The sequence below is a fragment of the Empidonax traillii genome, unplaced genomic scaffold (genome assembly GCF_003031625.1).
Source record: "Empidonax traillii isolate 1590-97213 ecotype Southwest subspecies unplaced genomic scaffold, ASM303162v1 scaffold55:size2822071, whole genome shotgun sequence".
Taxonomy (NCBI): domain Eukaryota; kingdom Metazoa; phylum Chordata; class Aves; order Passeriformes; family Tyrannidae; genus Empidonax; species Empidonax traillii.
The window spans coordinates 670968-698093 of record NW_020955248.1 but is presented as its reverse complement, the minus strand read 5'-3'; the positions used below and the strand labels follow the sequence as shown (position 1 = coordinate 698093).

The 27126-nt window shown below is 52.3% G+C and overlaps 1 protein-coding gene and 1 non-coding gene across 2 annotated transcripts; both read right to left on the bottom strand.

Moving 5' to 3' along the window:
- Window positions 1-15595: 15595 nt before the first annotated feature.
- On the bottom strand, window positions 15596-22824 carry RPL3 (ribosomal protein L3). The gene is made up of 10 exons (XM_027879393.1): window positions 22702-22824; window positions 21520-21712; window positions 20761-20929; window positions 19752-19887; window positions 18348-18534; window positions 17824-17984; window positions 17545-17646; window positions 16969-17064; window positions 16386-16505; window positions 15596-15701 (listed from the first exon to the last, which is right to left on the bottom strand). The coding sequence occupies exons 1-10, from the start codon at window positions 22702-22704 to the stop codon at window positions 15657-15659; spliced, it is 1212 nt and encodes a 403-aa protein (XP_027735194.1). The 5' UTR covers window positions 22705-22824; the 3' UTR covers window positions 15596-15656.
- Window positions 18138-18230, bottom strand: LOC114055457. Its single transcript, XR_003570729.1, has one exon. It is a non-coding gene; the product is annotated as a small nucleolar RNA U83B (small nucleolar RNA).
- Window positions 22825-27126: the final 4302 nt, after the last annotated feature.

Genomic DNA, 27126 nt, shown 5'->3' with positions numbered 1-27126 from the left:
GCGTTTCACTGCAGCACGACCTTCCTGAGAGAGAGCAGGAAGGATCTGAACTCCTGACCATGCTGTCTGCAGCCTGGGCTGTGCAGGCTTTGCAAAGCCAGGCCATGTTCTTAATTCTCAGAGGCCCTGAGTCCATCTCCTGCCTTCACAGATGTGATGATGATGAATATTACTATGTGATGGGTCTGAAATGAGCAGAGCTCTGAGGAAAGAGGCACAGAGGAACAGCACTACCAAACCACAAGTACCTTCTGTAACTGTTTGAACAATCTCCAGAAGGAGAGGCTGATTTCCAGCTCCCTTTTCTGAATTCAAAGACAACCACTCTGATGGCTTAGTCCAATCCTCTTGTCCCCTGCATGACACAGTTCAAAAAACTCTTGCTAGGCAAACTTTTTTCCCAGCCCACGTTTTTTGGCTGTGATTCCTCCAGTGACCAATCCTAGCAGTGTGGCACAGTGGGATATAAGCATGTTATGGGCTCTCTGGAGAGTGGGAAGAAGTCAGAAGAGTTGCAAGCAGTCAGACCCAGTAAGGCTCAGCCCAGTCCAATTTTCTGAAGAGGCTCAGCTGCACAGCACTCGGGAATCCCAGAGCAAGACAGCACTTGCCTCCTCAGTAGATGTGACTGATGAAGAGTTTGGCTGGAGATTTGGGCTGTGGTGGTGCCCGAGCTCCACACATTCCTGCCTACAGCCCCTTGACAACAGCAGGGAGATTGGCCATTTACTCTGGCAGTTCAAGAGGAATAACCTGCCAACTCTTCAAAGTGGGCACAGACATCCAGGCACAGACATCCATCCATCTACACATTGGTGTGAAGAAACAAATGAGAGAAAAAAACCAAGGAGAAAAGGCTGGATGGTGGATGGAACAAGAAGGCCAAAGCATGGAGTTGGTGTTTTATCCTTGGCCTGGGCACAAGTCCTTGGTCCAGAGGAAGCTTTAGGAATGTCCCTTTAGTGCTGGAAAAGACCCCAGCTGGAATTCAGCCCTTTTGGGAAGGAAAGCACAGCTTCCAGTGAGATGACTCAGAGATTTCTCTGTCTCCTGGGGTGACCAGTCCTTGTCACTCAGTGAGGGGCAATGCCCAGTCCCCCATGGTGCTGTGGCTGGGACACATGTGCTGGGATGCCCAGCGATGGGCTTCTGGTCCCTCAGCCGTCCTGGTCTCTGATTCATTCCTGCTGTTTGTTGCCAGTCCTTGCCAAAGGGAAGATTAAGGAAAGCATGGGAAGAGGGGTGACTCATCCTTAAAGCCCAGGTGGCGGTCCTAGCTGAGGGACACCTGAAGGCTTCCGGCGTCACAGGAAAGCTGTAGGAAGGGCAAACATTCCCAGAAAAGCCATGCAAAATAACTGCAGTAGAACAGGGTTTCCCTGCTGCATTGTGCCTGAGCATCTGGGAATCTCATCAAGCCCACGCAGCAGAGTGAGCTCATAGCCAGGGTGGGAAGGCAAACTCACAGGCTTTGTCCACCCTGAAGTGCCCTCCAGCCATTGCTTTGGCTCCTGTTGTGTTGCCAGTGCCGGTAACTCCTATGTGGCATTGCCCTGACCCACTCGTGCCGGGAGAAGGAGGTAAGATGGTCCTCAGCAAGCATGTTCTCAAAGGTGCAGGCATACCTTCACCAGGATCAGTCACCTCCCTCCCACAGCACACCCTTGTGCCAACACCTCCAGAGACCAATGCTATGGGGAAGGAGCTAAGACACAGGGCTTGGGAGAGCAGTAAGAAGGGAGGGAGAAGAAGGTATGGATGAGGACTGTAGAGGTGGTGGTGCAGGCAAAGGAAAGCTGGAGCGAGCCAGGGATAGCTTAGGGCTGAATTTTGGAGGAGTAGATGAGATGGAGGTGGAACCACTGCTAATGAATACTGTATTTGACCTGGCAATTGAGATAGATCGCACAGCAAGATTAGAGGTCATGGAAAGTGTATTACAAGCTCTGCATTGCTTTTATTCACTGGAGACTGTTGGAAAAACAAGCAGGAAGGCAGCACAATGGGTCCCCCAGCTACGGACATCTCAGCACACATTTGAAAGACAATGGAGAAAACTATTAACTCCAAGAGTCCTCTATCCTGTCTCCAGTAAGATGCATGCCTTGTTTGGCCTGGATAGGAACTAGGGATCAAACAGACAATGCCCATTAAAAAAATTTCTGCAGGGGAAAAAGGGGGTTGGGGAGAAGGGAAGAATGACGCAGCTACCAGGATTAAGCGCAGCCTGAATTAGGACCTTCAGCAGATGTTGACTTGCAAGGGAAAGCAGGTTTGCACATAGCCTGGCCTGGTGCTGTAGAATCTCTCTGTCCTAGATATGGGGTACTTTGTTTTGGTCTGGCTCCTGGTTCCCACCATCCCCAGGGGCTGATGACCAGCCAGGCCTGCAGAGCAGTCCCATCTGGCCCCAGAGGGGTTTAAGTACTGGGGAGAAGCAAGGAGGGTACTGCGAACTTGCAGCTTCTCTTCTCACTCTGGCACTTGGCCTTGACTGAATGGGCAAGGTCAGTAGCATCCTTGCTTGAGGTCTCTGCAGAGGTCTCTCCAGGAGGGAAATTTGCAGCCTGTCACCTGTCTTAATTAGAGAGATTATCTAATTAAATTGCTCTTCCATCAGGATTCCTCTTTCTGTTAACAGATGGTGGCTTCCTTTCCCAGGAACCAGGAAAGCTGTGCATCTCTTCTCATGTTCTGACATATTCTCACTCACGACCACAGCCCACTGTGTCTGGATAACCATTGGCATTTCACAGGGGTCTGGTGAGGATTTTAAGGTTCAAACAGTCACATTTGTCCACCATGGGGTCAGAGGGACTCTAAGGGGCTGTACCACCTTCCCTGCATGAGGTAGCATGAGTCCTTCAGCCATGACTTTTCTGCTAGACAGAGGAAGGCCAAGAAGCATGGGCATGGCCCCTCGGGACTTATGGTCCCCATGCTGGCAGGATTTCCCCACACCTCCCTGGGAAAGCACTGCTGGGGTTTACAGTTGACTTGACGAATGGAGAACTTCCACTCGGATGGAATTGGACAGGCTAATATGCTTGTAAGGCCCTCAAACATGAGAAGGGTCTGCCCTTCTCATGATGTTCAAGCAGGCCTTTTGTTTCTTCTGCCACAGCAGCACAAGCCTGTTGTATCTTCCAAACCTCCCAGGTGAGCAGTCTTGTGCTTCTGCCACTACACCACTCCCTGCTCAGTCTTCGACTCGTGTATCCTTGGGCTTGGAAGAGCTTGCTTGCTGCTTCTCATGTTAAAATGAAAAAAAGGGGAGCAGGGAGAACTAAGCACTATAGTCAGAGGAAGGCTAGGAAAAATGATGGAACTGGGAAGAGGTGTGGGCAACTCACTCCTGGGAACACCTGCTGCAAGCAACCCCCTCACCACTGCTCTCCACTGAGCCCTGGGGAGGTACTGTCACATCTTGGCTCTGGAGGAGAGGGGATATCCTTAACATCACTTCTTAAGGTATTTTGGCCAAGCATCCGGTCTCCTCTTCCTCTCCCTGAGTTCCTGTCCTCTGTAATGACCAGTGATCTCAGCTCGCACAGCAGGTTGTTGAATTCAGAGATATGAGGCCTCCCAATGGTCCCTTCTGGGCCAGTGGGTTACTTGGTTCATTTCCTAAGCCTAGAAATAGCGTGTTATTTTAGAAGATCCTTCCCGATCATTAGATTGGCCACCTCAACAGTGCTGGTTTTGCTGTTTTGACCCCCTTTCAGCCCCACTCTGGAAAGTCTCAGCCCCTAATTTGACCATGGGTTGATGGTTGATGGTTGATGATGCTATGAGGTTGCAAAAAGCTGGAGAGTCTCCAGTTGAACAGAACTTTCCTGGAGGAAAACAAAGCTTTTCACATGGTGGGGAAGTTTTGCCACTCCCTGCCTTCCCAGCTCTCCCTTGTGTACCTCAGCAAGCCATTTCCATTGGCCTCTATCCCTCAAACTTGCTTTTGGGGGGACCTCTGTCTCTGGAGGTACTTTGAGCATCTACTCCCTTCCCAGCACAGTCCCTGAAAGAGAAGTCTTCCCTGATCCAAAACCATCCCTGTTCTAGCCACCATTCAGCACACACCATTGTGGATCTCCCCTTCCTCTGCCCACTCTTCCATGCTTCCTTTTCCAGCCCTGCTCCTGGACACGCATGATAGTCTTAGGTCTGTTTGGCAGCAAAATATGCCTCCATCCATGCTCTGAGACAGACCAGGCCCTGACTATATCCAACTCCTTGGGAGCACCTTATCTTCATGATTCCTAGCCCTCTTGAACTCGACAGCCTCACCCCTCCTCCATCACTTGCTCCAGAAAACACTGTTCAGTATGAAGAGCAGCAGTGCTGGATCCTACTTCCAGATTGGTATTTATCTCGTGCCGGGCTACGTCTCCCAGTATCCAGCACACATCCTTAAACCTTTTGTATTCTGCATAAACATCTTTGCCCAGACCTTCTAAGGGGCTGGGCAAGAGAGGAAGCAATAGTCTACAAAGAGCATGAAACCTTTGCGTCATGGTCTTATTCCCTCATCCTTCACGGATGCCGAGAAGTCCGGCCGTGCAACACTGCATGAGGCAGGGGCTGCACAGGGAGTAACACGAGATACGTAGAATCAGAATGTGCCTCCAAAGGCCAACATGTGTCAGTGATAGATGCAGAGCCTCAATTTCCTTCTCCCTGAGTCCCCCAGTTTCCCACCTGGGTCCCACAGAGCATCCCATAGGACACTCTCCACCCGCAGCATCCTCTCTGTGACTGGAAGCTTGCGAACCACCCACTCACCATGGCTCTCCCTGCCTTTCCAGGTGTGCAGAGCCCTGTGGCCAAGCCCTGCCTGACCAGCAGAGCCTGGCTCCTGGATCTACATACGGGGAGTGAATGTGGACCATACAGGAGGAAGAGCAGGTGTAGATAAATTTGGAACATAAGGAGACAGAAAAGGAATTGCAACCTGGAGGAAGCCAGCTGCCAGTGCTGGGTAGCTCAGGAGAGGCAGCAGCAGCAACATGATGTAGGGCAAGATTGCTGGGGGAGGCTCACACGAGGAAGCTGGTGAAAAGCATCTGGAGATGTGAGGTCAGGTAATTCCTCATATAGCAGTTCCTGCACCGCTCTGGGAACAGACAAACAAGGCCTTCCTTCCTCCCAGCTTCCTCCTCCTCGGCAGCTCCCCTTTTCAGGAGAAGCAGCCAGCCGGCCTGCTCCTCCTGCATCTCTCACTGTATCCTTAGGGATGATTCACTGGCCCTTGCTGTGCTCCAGGGCTTCACTTCCCTGCCCCATCACTGGCACCATGGGCAGTATTGGCACAGGGGTCCTGCCTGGGACTCACACAGGACAATTGCCAATGGTGCCCTGTGGTGGCACAGGGCAGCTGGGCAGCAGCTGGCACTGCTTTGGGAAAAAGTTGGAAAACACATGCCAGCCTCCCAGTGTGGTGAGGTGTGGTTGCTATTTTAGGCTGGGAAAGCACGGAAGAATAGACCTGAAATCTCCCTGCAAAGCCACAGTGGGCATTTAACCAGGTGTCAGCTCCAGCGCTGGAGAGCCCAAGTGGCTGTGCTATTTTAGGGATGTATTCTTTTCCTCTGCTGGGCTATTTTTGGAGCCTGTGTGGGTACCAACAGGACCCAGATACTTTGCAGATAAGGGACTGATGACATTTTGGTGCTTATGTTCCAGCCACAAACACGGCCATGAAGGCAGGCTCTGGGAATTAGCAGCACTCCTGGCAGCAGCAGCATCCTGACTGTGCTGCCCTTCCTGCAGGCAGCAGGGTAAGGGGTGCTGTAAGCTTCCCCACAGCAGTGCCACCCAAAATGATTCCATGGTCCCAGTGCTCTCCTAAGTGTCAGCAGTGCCCCACAGCATCACTCAGCCTCGTGGCATAGCTGATGGGGGAAATCCTCCTCCCTTGGTCAGGAGTAGGCAGTGCACATGCCATGGGGAGGGGGTTGTGGACCAAGGGGGTCTATATCTGATGGGACTGGGACAGGCTCTTACTCATCAGCTACAGAAGGGTCTGAGATGTGAATGCTGCCCCTTGTAACAGAAAAATAGGGTCTTTATCACTTGCAGCTGTGGTACACATCCTTTTCTTAGAGTTAGGCATATGGGGACTGTATGGGGGGAATTTCCTTAACACAACTGTTGTGGTGAAGGCTATGTCCACTGTCTTCACTCTCCACTGCCATGCACAAGGCCAGGACATCCCAAGCTCCCCAGCCCAGCCTGACTGAGACACCTGTATCGTGCAGGACCAGGAGCTGGGAGACCCAAGGGCTTTGTCCCATGCTGGGTGAGTGGATTTCCTGCCCCAGAGCCATGCAGAGGAGCCCTTGGCAACTGGGGGCTTCCTCAGGACCTGAAAGGTGCCATGGATGGGGATGAGGAGAGGGGCAGTTTGTGATTCTGCCAGGCAGGGGCTTGCACGCTCCTCCTGGCCCCGAGTGACACAGATAGCCAGGCCCTCTGACCTTTATACTCAAAGTTTCCATTTGTGATGCAGGACAGAGGGCCTGTTGTGCATGCAAGGCGCAGGGACAGCCCCCCAGGCATTCAGGAGTGGTGAAGGGGACAGCTTTGAGACAGCGGCGAGGCTGGCGCCCACGCTGCCACCGTGTGTTGTGCTGTTCCCATGGCTGCCCTCGTTCTGCCATGCCAGCCAACGCTTTTGCAGCTGCTGGGGTAGAGCAAAAGACATCCCCCAGGTCACCTCCCCAGGGCTTCTCCGTGCCAAAAACATCGATGTTAGCTTACAGCTGCCTCCTCTCCCCAGCCGGGGACCCCCAAGGTCTCCTTGTGCCCCAGAGCTCAGTGTGAGGGACTTGAGCTGGGGGAGATGGAGGTGCAGAGTGCTGGAGGGGCAGGACTGGGACTGATACTACTTGTCTGGGCTGTCTCCAGCACAAGCTCATGTGTAAGTCCTTCTGAATCTCAGTCTTTGTTCCCCTCAGTGGCGTCAGCAGCTCTTCGCTCCCTCCAGGAGATGATTCTGCTTCCGTCGCTGCCGTTTCCTGTGTTTCTCTCTCCCCCCTCACTCCCGTAGAGCCAGGCAACACCAACACAAAAACAGGATTCAAGCTGCTGGAGAATTATCCTGATAACAATGACCAAGGAGACAGTTCGCTGGACGGGACCCTCCCTGGAGCGAGACTGAGTGGGGCCTTCGAACAGCTTATACCAACCTTCGTCACCCCCTCTTCCCTGTTCCCTGGGGCTGCTGGTGCACAGAGGGGATTTCAGGCAGGGGAATGACTCAGAAAGGGAAAATGCTCCCTGCCAACAGGTCCTTCCATCCCCACACCTTGGCCACGGTGGCAGGGCAAAGCAGCTCTGACACTGTCCCCACAGCTGCTCCTGTCCCCATCAGCAGTTGGCAGAGCAGCAGGTACCACACCATGCTCTCCCTTGCCAGCCCAGCTCCATTTCCCAGCTTTTCAGAGAGCAGGAAAGGGCAGTTGCAGTATGGCTTCATCCATGAGCAGAACTGAAGGCAGATCTGGCTTACAGGCAGGACTGAGGGATCTAATGCCTGGAGATATGCTCCTGTGCAGCAGTAGCCCTGGACCTGTGTGTCCATTCCTCCACCTCAGGCAAGCCTGAGGGAAAGCTGGGATTGCTTACCATCCCGGATAGAGATCTGAAATTCAGAGAACCCTCACCTGTGGCCCAAAATGTTTGTCCAGATCTTCTGAAAGAGTCCCACCCTCGGCTGCTGGCCATCGCTTCCTGCTGAGGAGCTGCTGCCCTCCCAGCATGCTGGTGGAGCCATGGGGGAAGCATAACCCCCTTCATTCCATGGAAAGCTGGCCAGCACAGCTGAGGCAAGGGAGAAGGGGCCTGAGTGAGCCTGGCTGATGGCCTCCTGAAGCCAGCTAGGAAGCACTTGCGCAGACCGATCTGCTGGCAGGTCTGGAGGCAACAAGCGCTGGGAAGGGGCTGCAGAGCAGGAGCACAGCTGGAGCCTGAAGAAGATGCATCTGTAGCCTCGCTCCAGCTTGCTGAACAAGCCGGGTCTGTGCATGTGTGAGTGTCTGCACCGCCCTCCCCCTCGCAGGTGCTGGGCTTATCCCTAACACTGTGCTCCCTTTGCCTCGCACGGCAGGGACCTGCAGATTGAGGGGCAGCAAAAACTCAGTCTGGGTGTGCTCGAGTGTCATCCCCCAGCTTTACAGCCTGGAAGCCATGCCACTGTGCCCCACTCTAACAGGGCATCTGCTTCCCACTGGGGCTGGCAGTGTCTTGGAGGTGGTGCAATACAAGAGATGTCCTAGAGACAGAGGAAGAAGTCTTGCCTGCTGCAACACCTAGTGAACACCAGCCTCGTAGAGCAAAGCTGGAGCAGGATGCTGTCTCCAGCCTTACTGATCCCTCCAGCATTACTGATCCCTCCAGCCTTACTGATTCCTTCAGCCTTACTGATTCCTCCAGCCTTAGCCCTGACCTTGTTGGTCCAACGGGAGATGAACACTGCCCTACAGATGCCCAGCAGATGTACCTGACCTTGGAGCAGCTGCGGGAGTGAGGCCAACTGTAAGTGCGAGTTTGTCCTGCCAGGGCCAGGAGGTTGTAATCCCCTGGTTAACAGCGGTGCTGCTGATCCATAAATTCCCGTTGAGGGAGGAAAAGCTGACTTTTGGCCAACACAGGAGGTTTCTGACCAACAGAGGCAGGAAATAGCTACGGTGAGCAAATAAATAAATGGTGCAACTGTAGCTCTGCCTTACATGGTCTTCATGGGGAGTTTTCCTTTGTTTTTCAGGTTGGCTATTTATATCCCAGAGTGTGAAAATGATGTCAGCAAAGCCTCTGCTCTTCACCACAAAGAAAAGCTGCCCCAAGAATTTTTGCAGAGACCTCCTTGAGCAGCATGGCTCAGAGGCTGTTCACAAGGCTGGTGGAGGTGGCAGGAAACCCCAGCTGCCATGCAGTTCCTGAGGAGTCCCCTCTACTTTCATGCACACAGTTCAGGGCAACAGTTGTCCCAAACCCATCTAGGATATGGCTCTGCCCCCATGAAAGTCCATCTTGCCTAAAATGAACTCATGACCCCCTTCCAGAACATCTCCAACCCCTTCATAACCTCTCCTTTCTCACTGTCTTTCTCTTTTGTGCCCTTTTTTTCTACTCCAGTCACCATTGCAGCCTTTAAGGCTTTCAGCTCCAGCCTGCTCGGCCTAGTGGTGTTGCTTCAGGTATGCCTTGGGGGACAGGGGAAGAGGGGATGAGGAGTTCTCCTTGTGGGACTTTGCTGCCTCCCTGGGAGAGCCCAGGAGATATTTTGGAGAGCCAGGCTCCCAGCTGGGCCATCCCCATGCTCACAAGAGGTGGGAAAGAACAGGTTCAACCCAGAAGAAGAAAGTCCACCCAGTTCAAGCCGAGCCCTGCTCAGCTGTAGATGGTAGGCAGCAATGGCCATGCTTTGGGGAAAAAAAAGGAGGAATAAACCTTTCCTTCCCACTGTGTTTGTCCCCTGCAATTAGGAGTGGCGACAACAAGCCCACACGAGTCGCTCGGCAGTCAGCAAAGCCTCGGTGCCCGCAGGCAGGGGCGGCCGGCAGCAGGGTGGGAAGGGAAGAGCCAACGTGAGTTCAAGGGTTGCCGGTGTACTTGAGATGAGAAAAACTCTTTCTGGTGACACATGCATCAGGTGTTTCCAGACGATAACAAAACCTGCCTGAGGTCATCGATATTTAATTAGCAATGAGCTCGGTTAAATATTATCCTGGGGGCAGGAGGGAGGGGAGAAGTGCTGAACTGGAGAGAGATTTAACCCTTTGCAGAGAAAGGGGAGGAAGAAGGAAGGTTCTTGCAAGCAGCAAGGGTCTCCATGCTTGATCCCCATCAGACTCTGACATCAGGCTGGACAGAGGGGTGGAAAAGCTTTGGGGTACACATCTCTTGGGTCTCCAGAGGAAAGAGGTGCTTTTTCCCATGGAAATGAAATGAGCTAAATTTAGAAGCTCAGTGCTCCTGCACCCCAAGAGCCCTGGGGGCAGGCAAGCACGGCTGCTGGAGCAAAACACCTGTGAGCAGTGAGGCCGGTGGCTTGTCTGGTTTCCCCGACGGAGCCCTCCCGGCCACGGCCATGCTGACGGCTGGGGCACCACGGCGCTTTCTCTCGGGTGGCTGAGTCACAGCCCTGCTACCTGTGTGGGTTTGCACCTGGGTCCCTGCCCTGCCGCTGTCTCCCCTGTTTCCTCTGGCACACATCCCACACCTCCGCAGCGGAGAGACCTGGCTCAGTAACCTGGGGCAAAGTGGAGGAGCAGGAAGGCATGTGGGATATTACCTAGGGTTTTCTTTTGGGATGAAGGCTTGGTTTGAAGAAGAAGGGATGCCAAAAGCTGGAAGTGGGAGTGATGTGTACATTTTGGCCCTCCAAGCCTGAAACCCCAGCATGCTTCAGGAAGAGATGCTGTGAAGGTGCCAAAATCCGTCTAGTGACCGCCCTGCTCTGTCCTTCCGCAGTCACTCACTGTTCCCATGCTGTTCCCTGCCACCTTCCCACCACTAAAACTCCCTCTTGGCTGCCCCAAACCTGGCACCCATAATTACCTCTAGACCACAAGGACCTGCTGAAAGATAGTGTGAGCCACGCTGTGAGGAGAGACATGAAAAGCAGCTGCATGTCCTGCCCACAGCCAGGCCCCCCTGCCACACCAGAAGCCCCTTGACACCGGGGACACCTGGAAAGGTTCCTGCTGGGAGAGGGCAGTGGATCCCTGCTTGGGAGTTGGACAGGAAAGCACAGTGGGTGTCTTTAGAGCCTGCTCCTATGCCACAAGAAAGCCCGTCTTGGAGGGGAGGAGAGTGAAGCTGGGCTGGAATTTGCTCACCACCCCCTTTGCTTGCCAGTGGATGGGTGCCAGGGGATGATTCCACTCTACCCCAAGCAGAGTCTGGGGGAGAGACGGCCTTTGTCGGTGCTCAGTGCCTCCGCAGGAATGCAGAGTGCTGTTGCTTCTGCATCTCTGGCAGCAGTGGTGCTGGTCTCCTGGGAGGGGTTCCCAGAGCAAAACAGCCTTTGGGGGAAGAGTCTGGGGAGATACTCAACACGGCTACATGGCGAGAGCTCTTGGCTGGGATGGGACCAGCAGCAGCAGATTCCAACAACAAGGATGTACATCCTGCCTCCACATCACTAAGGATGCAGACAACCTGTCCAGCGCAGCTGTACTGCACTCCTAGGGCCTCACCCTCTCCTTAGCTCTGCTTGTCACCAGGGCCAGGCATCAAGGAAGAGGATGGACGTGTGGGACTGAAAGAAATTCCTGCTGAGCGTCTTGCCCTTGCCATGAACAAGCACACTCCTGCTTTCTTGCCCACCACTTGACTGTGCTGACGTCCAGAGTGCAGAGCCTGCACATGAGCCATCAGACATGGCTGAGGACCCTCAGAAGTGGGAAAGGGGATGAAGGTGAGGTGGAGAAGGTGCCGCAGTCCCAGTCCTGTACCCCTCACCCAAGAGCTCTGAAAATGGAGGGGGGTGAGGTGGGAAAAACGAGAAAATTCCCCTATTTAGGGGCAGAAGAAACAGCAGCAGCAACCCTCCAGGTCTTCAAGCGAAGGAAGAGGCTGCACCCCCAGGCAGGGCGGAGCAGGTCGGCAGATGCAAGAATTTCATCTGCAAGGAGCAAGGAAATGTCCCGGAGCTGTTTGATCTTATTGTATGGAGGGAAGCGGGAGTGGGCGTCCAGCCTTGCTGGAACCAAACAAAGATTATAAATACCTCCTGCCATCAAGAGCTCCTCTCCGACCTGGTCTGCCAGAGCCTCAGTTGCTGGCTGATTCCCAAGGGGAAAAATGAACTTTGGTTTCTATCCACCCCTCGAACATGGTGGCAGACAGGAGCAGAGCACACAGCAGATAGCTCCAGCCACAAAGCTGGGGAGGGAATTATCCCTGTGGAATGATGTATGTGGGCACAGCCTCTCGCTGCGTGGCTGTGCCCAGAAGAAACAGCCTCTGTTGGCTTAATTGAGTCTCTACTGCCACTGGTGTGAATAAAGAAATTAAAAAATATGTGCTTAAAAAGCCCTGTGATGGGGCAGTTGGGTGTGACATGATGCCTGAGCCTGGTGGACAGCCTTGAAGAGGTGTTCCTGTATCCCTTAGGTCATCAGGCCTGATCTGCGCCTGTGCCTTTTCCTGATTCAATCCTTGGGTTTGAATTCGGAACCACACATGCTACCAGGAGTGCCACCTGACACTGGAGTGCTCTGGGGCTTGTATGGGGCTGGGTGGCACATGGGCATCCAGGGGACCCTGACACAGGGGCTGTCCCTGCTGGGATGGGAAGACAGCCCTGCACTGTGTTTTGAGGAAGTTGGGAGACTGTAATAGACAAATTTAGTCTTCCCACTGTGCCCGTCGGTCGCCACAGAAACATGTGATTCCCCAGCACCACACTGGGGGGACGATGAAAAGACTTCCCAAAACTCACGTGGGCTCCCATAAGTCCCATACCCAGCCGAGGAGCAGCGCTGCACCGGGACCGCTGATATCCCTGTGTTGAGGAGGTCCTGGTGGCCATGGGAATGGGGGAGCTTCAGCTCTGGCTTTGCCTCGGCACAGGGAGCTTGGGTGCCCACGGGGCTGTGATCCTGGAGCAGGGCTGCCTGCCACCCCCTTGCCTCATGCAGAGAGTGCCTCTGTGGGGACCCACCTCCCCACCACATCCCTTCCCCCAGGTCCCACAGGCACATCTAAGGGTTGGTGAGAAGCCAGCAAGTTGTCAGGTACAAAAGAAGTCCTCAGGCCAGGGGGGTTGCAAATCAAACGCACACCGCCCTCAAAAAGCCCAGCAGAGCTGCTCTGGCAGAAAAGCTGCTGCAGTGCATGAACCCGGCTACGGCTCCCCCAGGGCACCTTTGTCAGCCGCTCTCCCCCATCAAGCATACTTGAAGCTCCCTGCCTGTCACTGGGATCAAAGGCAGGGGCTGGGGTGGGAGGCAGGGTGTCAGCTGGGCCACTTGTGAAGCTGACTGTGGGAGCCAAGACCTCCAACTTGAACCCAGTTTTCCTCCCCACCCCCAGGCATCCTAACACACTTCTAAGGTCTCCGCTCCAGCATCCCAGCTGCATCTTGTTTCATCTCCAGCAAGGGAAAGAGGCAGTGCTGGAGCCAGATGCTGCTGGAAAAGCAGCCCCCCAACCAGGAGCCCTGGGTCCCAGCCTCTGAGCTGCTGGCAGCTGGGGAGCACCGGGTGCTGGGGGTGAAACCCAGTCCCGCTTCCCAGCCGCAGCCCTCCCACCACCAGCTGGGACAGGGCACGTTCCCACGGCACCCAGTGTTATTTTGGCAGGGTCAGGGCTGTCCCTGTCCTCTTGCGGCTCTTGGGTTGATCTGAGTCTCACCAGGGTGAAGATTCTTTTCTGACCAGGCTGCAATGTTGTTGGACATTTTGAAGCAGGGAAGATGTGCTCAAGAAGCACCACCAAGGCATTTGTGGAGCTGTGGGGAATGAGACGACAGTGCTGAAGAGTAAAAGCTCAAGGTCGTTTAAAAAAAAATTAGTCATCCTAAAACCATTTCTTAGCTCTCAGGAGCTTCTGCATCAATGTGTGACCTGCAACAATTGCTGCCTATTGCATTGGGGACTGTCCCCAAAACAGAGGAGCAGGAAGGCTGGGGGACAAGGGCTGCAGGGTGGACGGAGGTTTTAGGAGCACAAGGCTTTGCCAAAGCCACCTTGGCTTTGCTCCCCACCCACGTGGCTTGTCAGGGACCTCCCAAGCCAGGATCCCAGTAGCTCCCCAGCAAAGTGCCCGGGTGTTATCGCGGGGCTTCAGAGAGCCCTCAGAGGGCCCGAGAGGGCTCACACAGCCCGGATGACCCGGCCTCGGCTAAGCAGGGCTTCTCCCCAGGCCAGTCCCACTAGCAAGCCCTCGGGGACAAGTGTCTCGCACGCCATCTACAGAGGGAGGAGCGCCACCTCCTGACGCTGGATGTCCCCAGGATTCCAAGAAACCGCTTTTCTGGGGTTCCCCCCCCCCATCCGGTGTTTTATCAGTCAGCAACAATCGCTTCAAGAATAAACAAACCCTAGTCTGGCACTGGGGTCCAAGACAAAGCAAGTCCTCCTGCCAGACATGCCGAGCATCTTCAACAAGGACTTTTCTTCAGGACTGCTTCCCTCTACTTAGATGCCAATTTGACTAAAAATTCCCTCCTCTGTAACTTCAAAATACAATCAGCACCTCCTCATCCTCCACAAGTGTTGCTTGATAACACTAGGTGCTTTTACAGATTTTCATCACAGTAGTGCATAGTTTGTCGTGGTTGCTCATCCCCAACACATCCATTTATTCTGATAATTCCAGTTCCCTTGGATGCATCTGACTGGTGTGATGGAAGGAACAATGGCAGACAGGGTTGGCTTAGAGCCATGCTGTTCCTAGCGCATACCAGCTTTAAGAACTGAAAAGCCCACCAACAGGTGGGGGAGAGACCTCATTCCTGAGCTGCCCATAAATCTGCAGCCTCAGGATAGGAGAGGTTGGGAATTCCACTTTTCAGCATCAGGGCAATACTAAGTCAAGGTTATTCTCTACATACCTGCTGATTTGAGACTTGTGAGGAAAAAAAAAAAAAAACCACCAAACATTTAGCAGGTGAGACCTCTTATTTCACATGGCTGAAATAAGCCAGCAGGTTCACGTGTTAAATGAGGCTGACAGCGAGACAGCCAGCTTGCGCAGTCACCCAGTCTGGTTTCTAGGGAAACAAGGTAAATGTTTTTCCTCCTTCTTGCCACCTTTTAACTCTTGGAAGGCTCTCATGCATCTCCACAGGAAATAAATCTCTACATCCCACCTTTCCCCACTTCAGTGAAGAGCAAATAGCACAAAGCCAGGTCTGTTTCAGGACCACACTACACTTCGGTGGGAAGGTCTGGAGTCACTGCCTCAACTGCAGCCACATCTCCAATTATGGTCAGTGAAGGATAAACCAAACCATCTCGTTATTTTGACTCAGGCAGAAACAATACTAGTGGCACTCACTGCTCTCCCCCCTTCGCAGAGGGTGGGATGCAAAAGTCATCCTTCTCCCCACCCAGGCAGGTCTGCTTCCTGTCACCATTCAGCAGGTAAAGGATATGGATTCAGGAACAGCCAACTGCTGAGTTGCCAATTTGTCACAGTACCTGCTGCCTTTTGCTTCTCTCAGGAACAGCGACTAATTGTATCTGCAAAACCTGCAGTTTATAGCCCCTGTCATATAGAAACTGGAAGGTTTCCATGGCAACAAGGGCCAGCCACCTAACTAAAATTTAGTGGGTTTAACTGTCTGGAATAATTTAAGAACCCATCTTACATGAAGTTCTCCAGCCATCCAGCAGAAGATTAACACCTCAGTAAGTGCAAACACATTTAGGGCTCCTGCTGCTTGAAGCTTTGTTCTGCCCCAGAATATTTGCTCTCCAAAACCATTAATAGTAGTTTCATTCTTATTAGAGGAACCCTCTTACAAGGTGGATATTCAGGAACTTGAGCTTTATTTGCTTCTTTGGTTTGGTTGGTCCCACAGGTAGAACCTGCAGTGAGTACCAGACTCGACACAGCGATGTACAAACCAAGAGCCAAAGATAGTTTGTTTACAATATTTATTTTTTGATCTGAGAGCACACAGGCCACAGGACCATTCCACCCAATTAAGCAGTCTCCTCTTTTGCGATACGATCCTTCTTGAGTGGTCCCTGAAAAAAGAACACAAAAACCAAACTATGTAAACAGCAGTCTGCCCTGAAGACATCACATCCCAATTACAATGATGTAATTTCTCTTCCTCTCGCTGCAAAGAAATAAAGGCAACAAAAAAAGAAAGCCCTCCATGTTGCAACCCATTGGGAACCCTAAGCCCCCTCTCCATGGGCAGAGGTTTCAGGGAGAGCTGGAATTGGCGCAGCCGCACTGCACCAACGGGATGACTTCGGATACGCCACAGCAGCGACACTGGTGCCACCTGGCGGGGAAGCTCCTGCGCAGGCCTGAGCACAGCACTGCTCCAACCTGACGAGGGCCTTACTCCCAAGCTGCTTTCTCCAGCAAGTGACAAACTGGGAACGCCACCCACTGCAAGCACCATCCTCCTGAGCTGCTCTTACAGGAACTGGAGCAGTGCTTGTTCCACGCTTCACCAAGGAACAACTTGTGCACAAACACAGCAACACCCTTCAGACACCAAGCACTGTCACAGGGGAGGTGAGACCCCAGGCCCGCTGCAGTTACTACCAAGTTGACAGGAGGCCTCTTGACTGAAGCTACACACACTTTGTTTCACAAAAATTTTGGCCGTTTGACAGCCCAAAGGTCAAGCTATCAGCTGCCATTAGAGACAATATGGCAATACACAACACAAAGCTACCACAAAGCGCCCTTACCATGAAAGCCTTTTTCTCCTCAGCTGTCTGGAAACGGCCATGACCGAATTTGGAGGTTGTGTCGATGAACTTCAAGTCAATCTTCTCCAGGGCCCGGCGCTTGGTCTGCACAAGCAGGGACTACAAAGAGAGATGCCTGGTGAGTATGCAGCAGCACCCTTTCAGACTGCCAGTACGCTGGCTACTTCTTGTCACCTCCATGTCTAACGTCTCCTCAGTCACTCTGATCTCAGACTTCCAACTGCCACGATGTGCAAGAAGCACTTGACAATTACCTATCCCATCCTGCACCCTTGGCCTCCAAGGCTGGTCAGCTTGCAGCAGATGAGCCCCAGTCAAGCTGCCAGTGTCCTTATGGTACATAAAAATTCTCAAGACTAAACAACTCTGGACTGAATTACCCAGGGAAAGAAAGGACCTCATGCCACTCCCGAGGTCATTACTATGAGGTGGGTTTGTGCACATGGGGCTTTTCTTTCCAGCGGCTGTATGACTCCCAACAGCTGCAAACACACCTGCACCAGAGGCAGCACAGCTCACTTAAGCTGTTCCAGCCCACATGACAGCAGGCTGCACTACTCACCTTGCGCAGGGTTAGGACCCTTTTCTTGGTCCCCACAACACAGCCCTTCACCATGATGAAATCGTTGGTCACTTCACCGTAGTGGACAAAGCCTCCCTGAGCAAGGAGAGAATGGTTAGTGCCTTGTACAAAACAGGACCAGCAATCACATCTACATACAGTTTGATGTTCTTGTCCCATTTCTGGACCTTGGCCATTCCCACATTTACTGAAAAGCTGTTTCCAGTACTGCCTTTTGCTGGTCAAATTTCTTGATACAGCAATTTATTTGCTGCTGTAAGACTTTTGTTAAGAATAGCAGAAGCTGACAAAACAGCAAAAGCTGCTCTCCTTGCTGAGTTAATTCCTTGTAAATTTACAAGTACAATTCCTAGGTTTGTAATATCTCTATACTATTGTCACAATTCAATTTGCAAGTTATAAAAGTCAGTATTGAGACTAAGGAACAACACCTCCCATAGCAGTTTTATCTCGAGAGCTCTTCATTCAGTCATTTTGCAACTTACACCCAGCCCATCTGCCCCTCAGAATTGCAGCTCATAAGCAGACTCTCGGCACAGAGGTGCAGCAACTCACCAGAGGGTTAATGCTCTTGTCAGACAAGTCATAATCAGTTGATGCATTGTTTTTGATCAGCTTTCCATCCTTGATTTGGTAACCTTGGCCAATCTTGTAGATCTAAAAATGTACAAAAATTTTACGGTTAGTCAACACAACAGACTATGGTAACTGTACCCAGGATGACATTCTAACAGAGCGAAACATTCAAAGCAAATCTCTCCACTCTGTTCACTGTCATGGAGCGAGTCCCGTCAGCCAGCTCTTGTTTCCTCCCAGCAGTTCAGAGACACAAACCTTCTTGTTGATTTCGGTGCGGTGGTGGTAGCCCTTCTGCCCAGCCCGGGCCACGGAGAAGGCCACCCGTGCGGGGTGCCAGGCGCCGATGCAGGCCACTTTGCGCAGGCCCCTGTGAGTCTTGCGCGGCAGCTTCTTGGTGTGCCAGCGGCTGGTCACGCCTGCAATGAACCAGGGCAGTGTTGTCAAGCTGTCACCAAACCAGAGTTTAAGCCACCTTTCAAGCTGCAGTCCCCACAACCAAAAGGAAGCCCCGACCCATCTTCCCAGGAATTAATTTCCTGGTGAAGCTCCCCCCCCGGCTGTCCCTGGGTTGTGTTCTCAGAAGGAAGGCAGCATGGAATGACTCCTCACAGATGTCAGGCGCTGTGCCCAGCGCTCATTCCATGGTCTCATCATTGAACTGTGACAGCAATATGGATTTCCCTCCCCAGCCCTTGGCACACATGCTTGTGAAAACTCAAGGCCAGGATTTCATTAAAAACTGTATCCTATCACAAAGAGAAGAACTTCCACGTGTTTACCTTTATATCCCTTGCCCTTGGTGACTCCAATGACATCTATCATCTCATCCTGGCCGAAGACTGTTGACACAGGCACCTGCTGTTCCAGCTTCTCCCGGGCCCAATCCACTTTCTCAGCAACAGTGCCACCATTCACCTGGATCTCCATCAGGTGAGACTTCTTCTGTCTCAGGGGAAGCAAACGCATCTAGAAAACAGAAAGCAGGTAATTCAGATCCCGCTCTTCCAAGATGGACCTTATAAGTCAAGTATCCTTTTAGTTCTGGTCTAATTAGTTTTTCTTACTATATATATATACCCTTTTCCAATACAGAAGAGTTCAACAAGGCCCTACACTAAGGGGAAAGGCTGTGACTGAAATGGCAATTCACTGTATCCAGAAGTTATATGCCACCCATAGGACCAAAGAGTTCTCTAACCCCACAGCCATCAACCGAACTCCACCAAGGAAGCACAGGAGACAACAAGGGACAGATAGTTTTAAACTGAAAGAGGATGGATTTAGACTGGATCCAAGAGCAAATTATTTTATTATGAGGGTGGTGAGTCAGTGCCACAGGTTGCCCAGAGAACTGTGGATGCACCTTCCCTTAAAGTGTTCAGACATTTTTGACAGTGCCCTGAGCAACCCTTCCTAGTGGAAGGTGTCTCTGCCTATGGCAGGAAGGTTGAAAGGAGATGATCTTTAAGGTCTCTTCCAACCCAAACCATTCTGTGACAAAGTCTGCCACACTGAAGGCCACTTTGGGTAGGGTCACATTTACAGTTACTTCTATCATATTTAGTACAGAGGAACTGGTGAGAGTATTAACAGCAGCTGCAATACTACCTTTGCTGTTTAATACAAAAAACTAATTCTAGTACTATCAGCCATGTCATAACTAAACATCTTATTGCACTTACAGCAAAATATTTAATTGCATCTCCCAAGAAAGCCTGGCAGAGTACTGACAGGTGGGGAGACACTACCACACCACTCAGCAGTAAACCTCCTCCAGCTGAGCAAGAGGAGCCACCAGATGTCTGAGTGCTTGCAGTTTAGACAGAATGCAGCCTGAAACAATGCTGAGCACCCAAATCCCACTGTTTAGTGCTCAGCCTGGTTTTATTTGTAGGTGGAATTAAGGAAGTCCGGCTCTATGTGGCATCAGAAAAGAACTGAACCCAAGAAGTTCCTACTGCAGATCAGTTTCTTTTGGACACTCCTTCAGAAGACTGCCAGTGGTTGCCCTCAAGGCTGCTCAAGCATCCTGTGAGCACGGCTCTGTACAGAATGAATTTGTGTTGTGCTGAACAGTCAGCATGAGGCTGCAGGGAAGGGCAGAAATCTCCCTAGAGATGGATCAAGTTTCATTCTTGCTCTCTCAGCTGTTTCCAGCATACCTGAGTCCTGTAGGTACTTACCTGAGTGTGAGCCATGACTCTAATAACCTGGCAGTACTTCTTCATGCTATTGAAATCTTTCTCCAACTGCTTTTTGCCCTCCTCATCTTGCCATTTCTTGCAGTACTTGGTGAAGGCCTTCTTCTTGGACTTGTGCCTTCAGGAGCAGAGCAGAGACAAGGTTTGGCTAAGCCCTTCATCAATCCCCAAGGAAGTGGGGACGAGCGGAAGGAGCTGCCACCTTAGCTGGTTTTGGCTCATTGCCAGCTTCTAATGACTTTTCCACTGGTAAGAGGAGCCTGGAGCTCATCAGACAGTGGCAAAATCGCCAAAGCTGAGCGGAGCTGCCACGAATTCCAAAGCAGATTAACATTCAGAGTACAGAAGACAAAAGACTGTAGAGAGATGTTGAACAATAACAGAAAAAAAACCAGACCTTTAAAGCAATTGTTAGGTGACTGCCATCTGCTTCAAAATACCACAATTTCCCCCCCTTGTGTGCCCGACAGCAAGGTCGTTACTGAAACACCCTTGAGATCTTTATTGCTCAACTCTGATGTCTTTTCAGGCTGCCAAGTTCATAAACAGGCTGTGAGCTCTAGACACGCTGGAGCCGCACTCAGGCAAATGCACATACTTCTAATCACAACAACAGTGCCTGGAACAGCAATCAGAAGTAACACTTGTCTTCCCCTTTCCTGAGAAAACAGGGCTACAGTCAGGACTCGACACTCAACAACAAGCGCCAGAGGCGATTTCCTTATGTCCGCCCGTCGAAGTATCATCACGTGTAGCCTGTTAAGGACATCTCAGGCAAAAACCAAAACTGCCACCGCCATGCCAAGAAGGGCATGAACTAACATCATGCTTACCCTCACAGTCTACCCTGCAGTCTACCCCATCATTAGGCCAGTTCATCAAGGCCAAACACTAATTGCTGAAAAGCCTCCTCAAAAAGCTGTAAGCCAGCAGAAAAAATATAAACCACGGCACGAGACGACAGCAACGAGCTAAGGCCTTGCTCTCTTACCAGTTCTTGTAGAAGCGACGCTTACACTCATCGCTGATGTGCTCAGCAAAGATGGTCTTGAAGCTGCGGAGACCACGGGGAGTCTGCACGTACCCCACGACGCCCACAATGACCATGGGAGGTGTCTCTATTATAGTGACTGCCTCCACCACTTCCTTCTTGTTCACCTCTGAAGGAAGACAGACATTCAGCACAATTAACACCAGCATCAGCTGCTAAACATCACCTGTTCTTTCTCACTCCCAAGCCCTTCACGTGAAAGGTTAAAATGGTTCAAGTTCTCTTCACAGAGATGATACATGGTAAAGTGACCAACTCTAAATGGTAATTTAACGCCTTGCAAAAATTAGGGGCTGGCTCAGTAGAAGAGACAGCAAATCCCAACAGGCAAAACAGATGGAACTGAGTAACAGAACCACATTCAGGACTGGACAATCAGCAAAAAAATGCCTAAGGCATTTGACTGATGTCCCTCTATCAAGCAGAGCCATCTTAAGCAGCCTGTTATCCTACAGCTAAACCATATCAGGTCTCTGCACAGATCAGGAACGGAACCATTAACCACAGCCTGCCAGACATGGAAGTCTTGCTGCTGGGACAACACGCACATGGAAGTGGGAGGGGTTTAGGTGCTTCACACACCACCCACTCAAGGGCACGGGAGCCAGCGCTAAAATCCAGAGCTGCTACTGAACAGGCCACCTGTCACCACCCATTAACACACGTCTCTCCTCCCTTAGGAGGAGCACTAATACGTACTGGACCCAGGCCTGTCGACCTCCCGGACGATGTGGGTCATGCCAGCCTTGTACCCCAGGAAGGCAGTGAGGTGCACAGGCTTGCTGGGGTCATCCTTGGGGAAGCTCTTGACCTTGCCCCTGTGCCTGCTGCTGCGCTTGCGGGGCAGAAACCCCAGAGAGCCGTGCCTTGGAGCCGAGAACTTGCGGTGAGACTGCAGGGAGAGAGAAAACAGACACTTAGTGCTTGTTACACGGACTTGCTTACACCCACCCAAGAGTCAATTCTCTCCTTGCCTGAAAACAAATATATCACGTACACAGCAGACAATCAGAATTCTAGAAATTCTTCTCACTATCAGCCGTGTGGTTCCTAAATTCCATTCTGTTATAAGAATGTAACCCTCATGGCCCAACTACATTTTTCTTACATTTAACATCTCTTTCCTTGCAAGCCTATTTTAAGCCCTACTCTAAGTGGGGAACCACAGAAGCTGCAGTTTGGCCACAGCAGGCCACCATAACTTCAGTCCACCCCACAAGTCTAGAAAATGGAGCACAGAACGCTTGACAGTATCTTTCAGCTAATCAACAACAAAGTAAGCATTACAGAAACAATTCCAGTTTGAAAAACTTCAGTAAAACAGGATTTTAACATCCTCCTTCGAGTCAGTAATTTTGGATGGAAGTGCAGTATTTTTTCCAAAGGTTTTGCTCTTGAATCCCACCCCTGCAGTCTCTCTCTGCAATCTCACCGCCATGTGAGGCTGGGTTTCACCTGGAGAACTCTCAGCCCAAAAACAGAACTACACATCCAGTCTCACATCCAAATTTAAAGTAAATACTGCACAGCTAACCACAGAGCTAATACAAAGCATATCTCAACTAAAAAAAAAAAAAAAATGCTCGACATGCGTTATGCCAAGCGAAGCTTACAGCCCCGAAATATTACTGCGGGAGCTCTCCAGAGAACCACCAGCCCCCTTCCTAGGAAAACAGGCACCAAGCGGCCCACCCCTCCCCGGTCCCCGCGCCTCCTCCAGGCCTCCCTCCCTGCGGCAACGACTCGCCCGCGCCCCAAAATGAGGCCCGGAGGGCGCAGCGCAGGGCCCAGGTGCGGTGGCAGAGCCGAGCTGGCCGCGATGCCGAGGGATGGCGCGGGATGGCGGGGGATGGCGCGGCCGGGACGGGCCCTCGCACCCACCATCTTGTCCCCGCGCGCGCCGGAAGGGCCGCTGCCCCCGCGCGCCGGCTTTATAAGCGCCCCGCGCCAAGCCTCGCGAGAGGCCGGTTGGTGCGCGCGCACTGCTACGGGCAGCGAGCGGGGTCAGAAAGAATCGCGGGCGGCGGTGCGCGGAAAGGTGGAAACATGGACGCGTCTGTTGGGCCTTGTCGAGAAGCTCAGTGCCCACGCTCACGGGTCGTAACGGATAATGTGGCACTGAGGTATAAAAGAGCGCAGGGCAAGGGAGGAACCACATGCAGCTCTTCACGTAAATGTTTGGCTGTGGTTCATTATCGTGTTGTGCAGACCCATGACGTCCCCGTGTCATCCTTCAGATGTGTGTGATACCAGACAGTGTGTCCCACTGCAGGCTCCCTCCCCGAACAGACCAGGGGTTTCCTTTCCACGAAAAGAATAGGCTGGTTCCAAGCTGGGAGCGAGTGCCTGCCTGGATGGGCAGTGTTTGACTGGTTTTATCAAATAGCTCTACAGCCATGGGAGGCTCTAATGAACCCTGAGCAAAAGGCACCTGGCAAATCTACACGGCAGCTTGAAGATGATGTTAGGTAATGTGAAGGAACACAGTAAAAAGAAAAAAATTAATTAGATAAAATAGGCTTCACTGCCAGCATCGCCATCCCACAATTTTTGCATGTATCTCAAAATAGAAAAAGGAATCAAAGAACTTCTCTTCCTTCATGCAGGGACATGATGGTGTGTTCTTCAGGGGCCGTGTCCTGCTGTGTGTTCCCACAGTGCTTGGTACAGCGCAGCTCCAAACTCAATCAGGGCCTCTGTGTGCTGCAGTTGAATTAGTAGTAAACAATAAAACCAATGTACGTGCTGAAGTTGTGCTGTCAGAGAGGAACTGAAAATAAGGCTCTCAGTGGAACCTGCCTGGACCAGTTGCTATTCATGCTGTTATTTTTCTTACTCCATTTACTGCTGCTCTGGCACATGGATGAGCACCGTGAGGACCACCTGTGTCTCTGGGAGATTTTGGATAGCTTGGGCCACATCAGAAACTTGCCAGCATGAGAACTGGTGCTGCATATCTTCTGGGCAGGAGTGAAGTAAAGTTGAGGTGAAACCTGAACAGGGAAGGAGCTGAGAGACAGGAGATAAATTATTCAATCTCCCTTCATCGACATCGGCTGAAGAAGCTCTCTCAGACTTCTCTGGATTGGGAACTGCACAGCACCCTTACAGGATAACTGATGTGCTGCACAGCTCTGGCTGAAACATCTCCTGAAGCGGCTCTGGTCTTCAGCCAGAAATCTTGCATCTCTCAGCCGAGGAGAGTAAGGAGGTCTACCCTAAATGGTCTGGAGTGGACCCATGTCTGAGGGGCAGGAGAGGGTAACAAGGCTGAGCAGAGCTGCCCACTTTGCCCAGCTGCCTGCCCAGCTGGGCTGGGCTGGCTCAAGACCAGGTGAGGAGGTGTCAAGAAAATGATGCTGCGAGACATGGTCCCTTCAAGGACCACCACGAGTTAGCATAGGCCATACAATGTGCTTACCCAACTTTTCACATCACTGGAGATGCAGGACATGCAGCTCTCAGTTGGGAGAGAAGGGAAAAGAGAAGAGGAGTCATGCCTTTGGAGGAACAATTCCTGGCCGCTTGCTCTAACTGTCAGGGTGTCACATTTCCTGTCAGCCTGAGAGCCTCAGCTCAGGTAAGGTGGGCTGAACCCAGGCTTCAGAGAACAGGCATGGCATCAGACACCCAGGTGGCTAGCAAACCTCAGAGCCTGGCCAGCTCAGCTGATGGCCACATCCTGCTACCTGCAGCCCCTCACTGTGGGGAGGATGCAGAACATGAGCAAAGCAAGGAAGCCGATGCTGGGTGGTTGAGATGGTATTAGATGCACCCACGAGGCTATCTGTGGAAAATAATCAAACTGCTGAATAGTAAGATCCTGTCTCATGACGTCCAGAGGCTGAATAAATTGGGATCGATAGATAAATTTGTGTTATTATGAGAAACACAGGCCTTAATCCACCACAGCCTGTTGTATGAAAGGGGGTGCACACTCAAGGCCACAACAGCGGTGGAACCCGGAGCTGGGTGGTCTGGAGCTGCCCACACATGGGGCACCCAGAGTTTGCCCCCACTGTCTCCTGGGGCTTACAGATGAGGATGTCTTTGACAAACACAACACCACGGGGAGACTGGTACTCCCAGGAGTGACTCCTGCCCTTCCTCCTCCCTCCCTGGCAGGGACCGCGGCACCACAGCCATCGGAATTCCCACCGTGGGAATGCTGACCTGTGACATGCAATGTAGTGCTGCGCGTTACGGTTATATCAAGTTACTGCAAACATCAATTAAACAACACCAACCTATAGAGCCAGATCCCACTACCAGCTGCACAGGTGTAACACGGCCAAGCCATTCAGCGCAGAGAGGCTGGTTACCCACCTAGTGTGAAATAATTAAGGAGGGCATATCCAGGTTTTAAATATGTTTATTCAACTCCCAGAGACCTTCCACCCTCCCTCCCCCACTCTCATCCCTGCAGGTTAAGTAAAATCCAAGGCTGGAGGCTTTGCTGGAGGGACTCTGTGTGCAAACCTGCATGAAAAAGCCCATACAGACCAAGATGTACTGTGTTTGGAGGACATTTCATTGCCTGCTCTAACCTGGCAGACTGGTTCCCTAGAAAGGGGGATGATGCCCCTGCTTATTGCAGGGGGTTTGGACTAGATGGCCTTTAAGGTCCCTTTCAACCCAAACTGTTCTAGGATTCTATGGCTGGATGTGATGGAGCAGTGTCCATCATCTACCTCCAGCCTGCCCCTCAAAAGGAGCCCCACAAAAGATGCGGAATGGCTGCTCACTTTTTGGGGTGCCACTCCAAATGGGTGACCATGGGCCAGCTTTAAATGCTCTTTTATCTCCCCCATACATTTGCCTCTAGCTCTTGCATGGTTTTGGCTTTCGCTGCTGAGTTTAGGGAACCATGTTACAATCCAAGGGCTTGCTTTCCAGTTCAGTCCATTAAATACAGATCATCAGGGACTCTGCAGCAGTCAGTAGACCACTGGGGTGCAGCTACTCTGTGCAAAAGGCATGGGCCAATTTGCTTGAACTGCCCCTAAGGCTGGATAGCTTGTCCTCACACATCCCTTCCTGGCTGTGCCGGTGACCTTGGTGGTATTGTGGGTGCTGGAGAAGTCCAGGTGACTCCCAAGGCTGCAGCCTCAGGAGTGCAAGGTGTGTATCTTGCAGTGTCTGCCTCCCAGGGTTGGGGAGGTCTCCCCAAATCTGGATTCCCCGTGTTCACAGAGGGCCTTTTCCTGCTGCCCCCTACCAGGGCCATAGTGTGGGCAGGGTGAGGGATGTTGAAAATGAGAGCCCCAGACTTCACTGCAGTGCAGTTTTGAGGCTCATCAGGCACCTCTGCCTGGGGGCAGGTGTCCAGTGGGGGAGCAGCACTGACCACACCTCTGGGATAATGGGCCATTTCCAAGGGCCCAACCTTACCCCTCTGTGGTAGCCTCTAGGGGGTAGCATCACAGAATCACAGAATTATTTAGGGTTGGGAGGGACCTCTGGAGATCATTTAGTCCAACCCCCCTGCCAAGGCAGCATCACCTTGAGCAGGTGACACAGGAATGTGGCCAGGTGGGTTTTGAATGTCTCCTCCCTGGGCAGCCTGTTCCACTGCTCTGCCACCCTCAATGTAAGAAAGTTCTTCCTCATGTTGGGGTGGAACTTCTTGTGTTTTAGTCTGCGACCATTGCTCCTTGTCCAGTCACTGGGCATCACTGAAAGGAATCTGGCACTATCCTTTTGGCGTCTGCCTTTGAGATATTTATATGCATTCATGAGGCCCCCCGTCAGTCTCCTCTAGACCAAACAGGCCCAGGTCCTGCAGTCTCTCCTCATGAGATACTCCAGACTCTTCAGCATCTTCATGGCCCTCCACTGGACCCTCTCCAGTAGCTCCCAGTCTCCCTCTCAGTCAGTACACTGAGGGGCCCAGAACTGGACACAGCACTCCAGATGTGGCCCCACTAGGGCCAAATTGAGAGTGTGAGCGACTGGGGCGCTGGCCCTGCGCTTCTGCTAGGCCCTACCTAAACAAAGCGTGGTATCACCCCTGCATCTTCTCCCAGGGGCGTTGGAGTGGGTTGACCTTGTAGCGGGAGGTGTTCGCCCCTCCCTCCGCAGACCCCCATGCTGCAACCCGCAGTGCCCGCGCCCCCAGCACCCCCCGCACACTCCAGCCCCACGGACACCGCCGCCTTGCCCCCAGACCCGCCCCGGACCGCCGCGATGTGCCGCGGGCGGCAGCGGCGGCGAGGCGAGGGGGGGTGCTGGTGTGGCAGGGGTGGGTGCGCGCTCCCGGCGCGGCGCGTCCCCGTGGGCGGGAGCGCGCGGCTCGTCGCCGCCGGG